Source organism: Galeopterus variegatus, unplaced genomic scaffold (genome assembly GCF_000696425.1).
Source record: "Galeopterus variegatus unplaced genomic scaffold, G_variegatus-3.0.2 Scaffold93, whole genome shotgun sequence".
NCBI lineage: Eukaryota > Metazoa > Chordata > Mammalia > Dermoptera > Cynocephalidae > Galeopterus > Galeopterus variegatus.
The window spans coordinates 84,778-94,701 of NW_007726204.1; the positions used below are offsets into that span (position 1 = coordinate 84,778).

At 48.7% G+C, this 9,924-nt stretch overlaps 1 protein-coding gene across 4 annotated transcripts; it reads right to left on the reverse strand.

The window, feature by feature from the left end:
- Positions 1-1,785: 1,785 nt before the first annotated feature.
- GMFG (glia maturation factor, gamma) lies at positions 1,786-9,534 on the reverse strand. 4 transcript variants are annotated; one of them, XM_008582074.1, is made up of 7 exons: positions 9,358-9,534; positions 6,412-6,493; positions 5,707-5,756; positions 4,822-4,871; positions 3,041-3,123; positions 2,149-2,222; positions 1,786-1,967 (listed from the first exon to the last, which is right to left on the reverse strand). In XM_008582074.1, the coding sequence occupies exons 1-7, from the start codon at positions 9,358-9,360 to the stop codon at positions 1,896-1,898; spliced, it is 414 nt and encodes a 137-aa protein (XP_008580296.1). In that variant the 5' UTR covers positions 9,361-9,534; the 3' UTR covers positions 1,786-1,895. The 4 variants fall into 4 exon arrangements, with proteins under 4 accessions (XP_008580296.1, XP_008580301.1, XP_008580287.1 ...); XM_008582065.1 differs by lacking the exon at positions 6,412-6,493 and adding an exon at positions 5,876-5,972 and having other exon boundaries at positions 1,794-1,967; XM_008582060.1 differs by lacking the exon at positions 9,358-9,534 and adding an exon at positions 5,876-5,972 and having other exon boundaries at positions 1,794-1,967.
- Between the last annotated feature and the right edge of the window lie 390 nt (positions 9,535-9,924).

The following is a 9,924-nucleotide window of genomic DNA, read 5'->3' on the forward strand; positions in this document are numbered from 1 at the left end:
AAAAGAAGTACCAGCCACATAGGAAGCTCTCAATAGAAGAGTTAGCTATTATGATTCATTTGATTATGTAAGTGCATGACCCTGGACAAGTCTCTTTGCCTCTCTGACCTCTGCAGTCCAAGAATTCCTTGTCGTCTTTAATTGAATGACTCCTGGGCCGGCCTGTGGCTCACTTGGGAGAGTGTGGTGCTGATAACACCAAGGCCACGGATTCGGATCCCATATAGGGATGGCCGGTTGGCTCACTGGGTGAGCGTGGTGCTGACAACACCAAGTCAAGGGTTAAGATCCCCTTACCGGTCATCTTTAAAAAAAAAAAAAAGAAGAGGCAAATCTATGCAGAAAGAAAGTATATCAGTGGTTGCTTAGGGCTGGGGGGAATAGGGTCATAGCTAAAGGGTTTGGGGTTCTCTTTGTGGAGAGGAAAATGTTCTCAAATTGACTTTGATAATGGTTGCACGTATCTGTGAATATACTAAAGCTATTGAATTGTACACTGAGCCCAAATCTCCTTCCTTACTATTTCCTCCTCTTCCATCTCCTGCCATCAGGGTGTGGGACCGTGATCAGAGGGTGGGATAGAGAGATGGGGGTGAGGAGGAGGGTACTAGCAGAGAGGAGAGCAGCTCAACCTAAACTCCCAGAAATTGAGGGCAGGGGGGATTTCTTTATGGCCCAATGTATAGCGATTCTATCCTGAATTCCTCGTGCAAATGGCTTGTCCTGATTGGAGACAAGGGGGTAAGGGCAGAGTGGAGTGGTGAGGGGATGGTATGTTATGGCTAGGAGGGAGAGAGAAGGATTGGAGCTAGACTTTTGGACCCTCCCCCAGGAACACCAGGGTTGGGGGAGGGGCAGCCCAGGCCCAAGGTCACTGTGTCATTGTTACCATGGCAACAGCCACCTTTCTACAAGTAACCTGGAAAGGGGTGGGGAGAGGGAGTTCCCAGGTCCCTGAATCTGGGGACAGAGAGAGGAATAATCATAGACATGGAGGAGAAGCAGAGAGTGACAGAAAATAGAAAGTGTTATTCATCTGTGTGAAGACCTGCCTATCTGGGAATTCTCAGAGACTGGTACACTGTGGGTACTCAATAAATGTCCCTCAGAGACAGAGACAGAAAACCTGAGAGGGTTCAATGCTCAGAAATGCCAGAAGAAAGGAAAGAAGAATCTCCAGCTGTCCCTTCCCTGTCTCCTCAACTTCCTACCCCTTGGGGATCCACTGAGGGTCCTGGATCCTTTTCACATTCCCCAGCCCTGGGACCTCAGGCCTACCCAACCACACAAACCATCCACCCCCAGCAACTCCCGAGCCCCTGAAGCAATTATGTTTGTTCCTTTGACAACTTTTTGGCTTTGAAATGCTTCCTACTGGGGGGTTTAGCTGAGAAAAGTTGCACTCAATGCCTGCTGATGCCTGCTAGGCCCCCAGCTGGAAAGGAAGAAGAGAGGAGGGGAACCAGGCACTTCACCTCCTTTACTCTCAGGCGTTCTTTTTTTCCTTGGGACTTACCCCTCCATAGATTCAGATATTTCCTCAGTTCCTCCAGGAGATCCAGGCCTCCCATTCTCCCTGACCCGTTGCCCCACTTCCCACTCCCCCAACACCTGAGGAAATCCTACAGACCAGTCCCTTTCATTTAGAGAAACGGGTAGCCTCCTTTCCTTCCAGGAGGCCTCTCTCTCATTCCACTACGTCTGCCCACCCCCTGCTGGCCCAAGGCTGGTACTGCAGGGACTGTCGGCTAGAGCCTACAATGAGGGGCAGAAACTGGCCAGAACTGAGGATCTCTGAGTTCCTGTACTTTTAATTTCTTTAGGATCGTGGATGTTCAGGTCCTAGGGGTCCGAGTCCCCAGTATCCCTGGGGTTTCAGACATCAGGAATTCGGGTCAACGAAAGAATGACAACTTCTCTTGGAGCCAGGCCTCCGTGAGGTCCTCAGTGGTGCGGATTTCAAACACCTGGGCAGAGAGAGGTTTCAGCATTATGATACACTCAGGAAATAAGACAGTGAGGACTCCAGCCTCCTCCTCACGCACAGACAGGAGTCTGGGCCCCCAGCCCCTCCTCCCGCAGTCCCAGGATCCCTCCTCCCTCAGTCCCCTCCTCCCTAATACTCTGGATTCTAGCCCCAGTCTGGACCTTTGTGAGCTCTGCGGTCTGCACCAGCCTGTTTTTACTCCCTGCATACATCATCTGTTGTTCCGGCTTGCAGCCTGTGTGGAAAAGAGAAGGGTACATAACTGGGACCCCAGGTATGTTCTTTAAAGCTCTAGTAATGTCCTATAGGCCCTGCAATTTAATAAGGATTCTAGGAGTTATTCCAAGGAGGTTCCTGATGGCTGTTCTCCAAGTTTCTATGTTTGTTTAGGGGCTTCAAGTTATTCTGAGGGTCTCTGGGGATGACTTAGGGGCCAGATAGATTTCTAGGTAAAAGGAAGAGGTTGGCTGGCTTACGCCTCGGGACTGAGGAGAATAGGTTGGCTCTTGATGAATCTTAGCTCCTACCTCTACATCACTGTCCTCACACACCACATGTGCCACACACACACCCCCCTACATGCTGTACACTCACCCCATCACACACATGCTCTCATATGCTCACACTCTAACACAGGTGCCTGTGCACATTTGCACATACATACATAGCCACACACATGCTCACACAGTCCTCACACTCTAACACAGGCACCTGCACACATTCACACAGTCACACACATGCACCCACATGCACAAACACCACACGTGCCACACACACTCGCCCTGCCACATGCATGTGTGCTTTCACGTTTGCACTCTTACACAGGTGCCTGCAGATTTGCACACACAGTCCTTGTCACACTCACACAGTCCTTGTCACACTCACGCAGTCCTCACACTAACACAGTTGCCCACTTGCACTCTAATACACATTCATACAGCCACACACACACACCCGTAGGCAGACACCTGCACTCACATACATAGGCTTACACACACACCCTGCACACATAATCTAACACCCCCTTCTCAGGACGGTAGAGCTGTGTCTCACCCACAGGGCTGGAGAAGATGAAACACAAAGGGTAGGACACTCGGCCATCCTCGTGCACATACTTGTAGCTGTAAACCACGAACCTGCACCAACAAAAGGGAATTCAAACTCAGGACTTTGGCCTAGAGCCCAGGCCCGACAGCCAGAGTCCACAACTTTGAAATCTGACTGAGTCTAAGAACCTAGGGTTATCACCTGGGACTCTGGGGCCTGGCCTCAAACACAGTAAGTGCTTTCTGAAAATAATAATAGTAAGTGCTTATTTGGTTCACAATAACCCTATAAGATAGCCACTGTTATTATCCCCATAGTATAGAGAGGGAAACTAAGGCCCAGAGTCACTTGCCCAAGGTTCTATGGATAGAGGAAAGATTTGAACCCAGGAAGTTCAGCGCCAGAATGTGAGTGCTCAACCACTATGAAATACTGTCCAGCACACTAAAGACCGGGCTGTTCCAGGGCTGGCTACATAATTTGCCAAGTCCAGAGCAAAATGAAAACGCGGAGCCCCTTGTTCAAAAAGCAGGAAAAAACTTTTTCCTTTTTTCTGCAGTCTCTCTCTAGAATGATCATGGTCTTTTTTCATTTGCTATGTAAGGTCTTGCTCTCTTGGGCATGGGGATCCTCACACGGGAAATGTAGTCACTCATAGGCACACCCTGTAACTTGTCACGCAGGGGGTGCATGCTGAGCCTTGACCCTCCCTGCACCAGCAGGGGGCCTCAGGGCAGCAGCAGTCACTGGTGGGTGTAGACAGTGGGTGGCTGAGAGCCTGTCCAGTGGAGATGGCAGGAGGTGAGACTACGTGTGAGCCAAGGCTCCAAGCTCCCAGCACATGCTCCGTTGTCCCATCAGACTTCATACAAAACACAAACTCAAAGATAAAACTATGGGGTCTGGCCAGATAGTTCAGTTGGTTGGAGCACAGCTTTGACACCAAGGTCAAAGGTTTGGATCCCCATACAGGCCAGCTGCCTCCCCACAAAAAGATAAAGCTATGAAGAATGTCAGCATTAACCCACATGTGGGAGGCCCCCTTCTGTGTGTGGGGCCCTGTGCAACCGTCATATGCCTATCCTGACTGAGACCTAGAGCCTGGGATCAAGGCTCCAAATCCTGCAGACCCAAAATGAACTCAGTCGAGATGAAAAATCTATACAGTCCAGTTTTCGTAGAAATGGTCAAAGAGCTGTTCCACCAGAAAAAGCACCAGGCTCATGTGGCTTCCATGGGATTCTACCTGAACATTAAAGGTCAAATAGTTTCTTTGCTACCTAAAGTGTTCCTGAGCATTGACAAAGATGGAAAATTTCAGGCCGGCCCTGGGGCTCACTTGGGAGAGTGTGGCACTGGCAGCGCCGAGGCCGCGGGTTCAGATCCTATATAGGGATGGCCGGTGCGCTCACTGGCTGAGCATGGTGCGGACCACACCATGCTGAGGGTTGCAATCCCCTTACTGGTCAAAATAAAAAAAATTTTAAAAAAAGGAAAATTTCATTTTTTAAAAAAATGAAGCCAGTGTAATGTTGAGACCAAAACCTGACAAAGTTTCTACAAAAAAGCAAACTCTAAACCAGTATCAAGTATAAATGATCAGTGTAAAACTCTGCAATAAAATATTACTATACCAATGAAAAGTTCTTGAATATGAACACTTGGCCTCAAACACAGAGCTTGTGAGCCCATGAATAAGGCTGGAACCCAAGCAGTCTCTTAGTCTGTACCTCCATCATCACCCCTCTTCCTGTGGCCTGATCCTCCCCTTCCTTCCCCCAGGATACCTGGGCTGTCTCTCTGGCAACTCCATTTTCAGTTCCTCTGGGGAAATATTCTGAGGCAAGAAAACAGGAGAGAAGAAAAGGAATGACTGCTATTAAAGGAGCACTTACTGTGTGCCTAGGCATTGTTCTAAGAAACACACATAGATTAATTCATTGAACTCTCCCAATGACTCTATGGGGTAGGTCCTATTATTATGCCCACTTTACAGCTCAGGAGACTGAGACCCAGAGGTGTTAAGGCACTTGCCCAAGGTTACACAGACAGTAAGCAGTAGAGTTCAGATTTGAATCTGTGCTCAAATCTTAACCACTTCACTACACTTCCTTTCAGACGACCTGAGGGAGCCCAGTTCCTGGCCAATCCCTCTCCCTTAATCAAACACCCCCAGTCCCAGTCCCAAAGGACCCCCTCATAAATCCTTACCAAAACACTATGAAGTAAGCCTTACTATGATCCCCATGTTACTAATAAAAACAGTGAAGGCACGAAAGCATGAAGTCTACCCTTTTATAAAGGATTTCCACTAGCTTCTTGTTACATTATCTGTAAACTTTCAGTGCAAATAAAATATTATTGTTATCATCATCATGATCACTTTACTGAGCATATACCAAGTGTCAGGCCTTGTTCTAAACCCATGACAAGGATTAAATCATTGGATCTGCAAACAACCCTATGAGGTAGGTATTATTGTCCCCATTTCACAGATGAGGAAACAGAGACACATATGGGCAGTCTCTTGCCTTGGATCACAACTGAGCTGGAACTTGACCTCCAGGTCTTTGTGGCCCCCAAAGCCAAGCTTTTAGCATCAGTTCCAGCCCCTTCGGTCTCCTTGTCCCATCCTGTACCTCTTGGGGGTCCCATCCACCCCATCCTCTCACCTGAAATTCTTCCTCCAGCACCACCATCTGCCGATCTTTGTCCACTTTCACTAGAGAGGGATGGCGCACAAGGTTTAGACGCCCGACCCATCCATGGGGGACACTAGCCCAGCCCGCCCTGCTCGTCTGCACCCCCTCCCATCCTTCCATGGGGGGAGATGTCACTCACTTATTATGGCTGCATTGTCCGTTTCTTTTCGGAAGCGGAATTTCCTCAGCCTTTCCTTTAGCTCTGGGTCCACCTCGCACACTACCAGGGAATCAGACTGCCAGAGGAACCCAGTAACAACTGAGCTGGTCTGGCCTCAGTCCCTCCACCCTTTCCCAAAGCTCAGTTTCTCCATCCATTAATGAAGTGGAGGGCCACATTAGCCCATCTGATGCCTCAATGAACGTTAGGACAAAGTGCCCTTTCTGCGGAGCTGATACTGCCCCTCACCAGGGCACACAGCTTGAGGACCAGAGCCGAGGCTAGATTCCAGCCTTCTTGGTGGGTACCCTCGGGCAACACTCAAGGAGACACAGGTATCCGCTTGCCTGGAAACCTGGAACCACCATCTCTCTTCCCCCAGCCAGGCCCTTTGCTATAGCTGGGTTCCCTTCCCAGCTTATGACCTTAATCCCATAGCCTGACCTTTACCCAGGTGCCCTCCCAGCCCTATCCCCAGCCCCTAGCCCTTCCCAAATGACCCCCGGCCCCCTGACCATGGCTTTTCTCTCCACAGGCCTCTTCTTTTCTCAGTTCCGCTGTCTTCTGGGGGTGGGGACCAGGGCTGCAGGGGGCGGGCTGTGGGGTAGGGGGAAGGTTTCATCCACACCACATCCTGTTTATGCCCATTCTGGGACAGCTGTCACAGAGAGCTCCTCCCCTCCTTCCTTCCCCTCATCTGACAAGACCTGTCAGTCTTTGCAGTCACTCAGACCAGGGTTCAAATACTGCCTTGCTATGTGACCCTAGCTATGTAACTTCACCTCTCTGATTCAGGATTGCTGTAAGGATAAATATATCATATATCACCTGGTATGGAGGATGCCCTCAATAAACAGTAGATATTATATAACACCAAGGTCCAGGGTTCAATCGCTATAGTGGCCGCCACACACACACACACACACACACACACACACACACACACACACACACACACACACAGAAACAGTAGATAATAATGAGCTCTTTTGCTACTCTCCTCCTCCAGGCGGCCTTCCTGGATTTACCCTCATCTGGAATATTTGAATCCCAGATCTGGAAAAGGGGAGTTCAAAGTCTTTTGCTAATCACACTGCCATTCATTATGTTGATGGCAAAATGGAGACCAGAGAGGCAACTCCACACCGCCAGGGTAATGGTAACTTTTCCTGCACTTATTCAATCTCCTGGGCCTTACAATGGCCTATGAGGCCCTACAACAATGGAGTTCAATCCTGTCAGACCAATACCTCCTTTTTAATTGAATATTTTATATCACCCCCTTTCCCATCCTGAAATAAAATTCCTGGATAATATAACCTTACACATAAAAAAAAAAAAAATCAACATAATGTCCTAACTGTCATATAAGGGAGAAATAAAAGGAAAGAAATTTATAGGCCCGGCCTGTGACTCACTCAGGAGAGTGTGGTGCTGATAACACCAAGGCCACGGGTTCGGATCCCATATAGGGATGGCCGGTTAGCTCACTGGGTGAGCGTGGTGCTGACAACATCAAGTCAAGGGTTAAGATCCCCTTACCGGTCATCTTAAAAAAAAAAAATTTATAAGAAAACCAAGTATAATTCAACAAGAAAATATAAGCAAACAAAAGAGAATCACGGGGTCCTATACCCACTTTGTCTTGCCCACTGTGATGGCCTCCCCCCATAGTAATGAGCAAAACCCCCACCCTGCACTAATCCCACCCCCCTCACCTACTCAAGGGCATCTCTGCAGCTATCCCCCTCTCTCTCCTGCATCATCAATGTCCCCGTGCCTACTGGATCTTTCCACTTAATCTACATGTGGTGTTATTTCTCCCATCTTAAAAATTAAAAACCCTATCTCTCGTCCAGCTACTGCTCATTCATTTCTTTCCTTTTTCAGCAAAATTTCTCAGAATTGTCTACATTTGCTGCCTCCAATTTCTCCCCCCAATTTGCTCTTAACCCCTCTCCAACCAGACTTTCACCCTGCCCCTCTCCACGGACACGCCCGGTGAGGATCACTAATGCCTGCCGTAGTGCTGGATCTAATAGTCAATTCCCAGTCCTCATCAGGTGCATCTGACACAGTCAGTCACTCTCTGTTCCCTGAAACATTTTCTTCTTTTGGCTTTCAGAATATCTTGTTTTCTTCCTACTCCTCTGGCCACTCCTTCTCAGCCTCTCTTACTGATTCCTTCTTTTATAATATTGGTCCACGGTCCCCTTCTCTTTCCTATCTACTTTACCCCCTTCCTGATCTCATCCAGGCTTTCAAAGGGGATACCTTAATTATTTCTCCATCCCGATCCTCTCCCTGAACTCCAGACTTTTACATCTACATGCCAACCTGACATCTCCACCTGGATGTCTTAGGGTCATCCTTAACCCTTATCTTCCCTCTCACAAGATACACCAGAATTTGTCAGCTCTGGACTTCAAATATAACCAGAACCTGCTCACTTCTTCCCCTCTACAGCCCATCCCCTGGTCCTGTCCACCTTCATGTCCTGCCTGAGTGATCACAGCAGCCTCTTCATTGTTTCTCTGATCCCACCCTGCCCCCACAGTCTATTCCTCACATGACTGCCAGAGGGATCCTAATAAAACCAAAGTCAGATGACATCCCCCCTCTCTCAAAACCCTCCCATGGCTCCGACATCATTTGGGTAAAAACCAAAGTAACTTTTAAAACTAAATTATCTGCTGTCACCCCTTCCTCATTACCTCTTGGACCCTGTCCTCCACTACTCTCCTTTTTGCTCACTCCACTCCAGCCATGCTAACCTGTTTATGGTTCTGTGAATGAGCCTGCCACAGGGCTTTGAACTTGCTGTTCCCTCTTTTTGAAACTCTTTCCTTCATGCTTCACCCTTTCATTCCTTCAGATTTCTGTTCAAATCTCACCGGATGAAAAGGTCTTTCCCCATCTAAAATAATTCTGACCCCATTATTCTATCCCCTTAGCTTGCCTTATTTTTTTTCTCTATAGCACTTATCACCAAGTTACACTGTATTTCCTTATTTACTGTTTGTGTTCCCCAAATAGAATGCAGGCTTCACGAAGGCAGGCATTTTTGTCTGCCTTGGTCATTGTTGTATTTCTAGCACCTTGAACAGAGCCTGGCACCTACTAGATACTCAAGCAATATTATTGAATGAATAAATGCACCAGCATCTATCTATCGAGCACAATCATTCTATACAGTGTGAAAGTTGTTGCTTAAATATAGCGTGTAGTGGATAGAGTTTACGATCCCCCCACCCCCTTTGAAATGGCCTTTCCTCACAGTGTCTGTGATGCCACTTTCCTGGTTTTCCTCCTCTCTATGGTTCCCCGTTCTCAATCTTCACAGAAGAATGTCAATTCCTTTGCTCAAACCCTAAGTGTCCCTGTTTCTCAGGGTTCTGTTCAGTCCTCGCCATTCATCCTCCATATCCTCCCCGGGCTAGGTCACTAACGGCCTCAATTACCATCTTTGATGATCCTTAAATCTTGGTCTCCAGCCCCAATTTCTCTCTTAACCTCCAGACCCGGGGCTTGTGCAGCCTCCTGGACCTCGTGGGCTCAGTTATCTTCCCAACCTACTTCTCCTCTAGGGCCCAATCTCCCAGCCAGAGGGCTTTGTCCTGGACTTTTCTCCCGCTCTCCTGCTCCACGGCCAGCCAGTCCCTGGGCTGGTTCGCTGGGCCTCCTGGGCGCCCCTCCTACTTGCACCTCCCCCTCCCGCGGTCCCGCCCTGGTGCACACCCCCACCTCCGCCCCCAGCTGCCTCCCTGGACTCCTGACCCCCAGTTCCATTCTTTCCAATCCGCCCTCCATATATAAGCCAGAGACATTTTTCCAAAACCCCAAACTCACCATGACCCTCCCCGGCTTGAAGCCCTTCCACGGCTCCCTTGTGCCGCCAGGACAAGTCCAAACTTCCTCAAGTGACCAAACATCTCATTTCTCACCACTCCCTGTCTTGAACTCGACACTCCACCCTGACTGCGTTTCTTTGAATTCCTATAACAAGCCATGTCTCTCTCACCCATGAG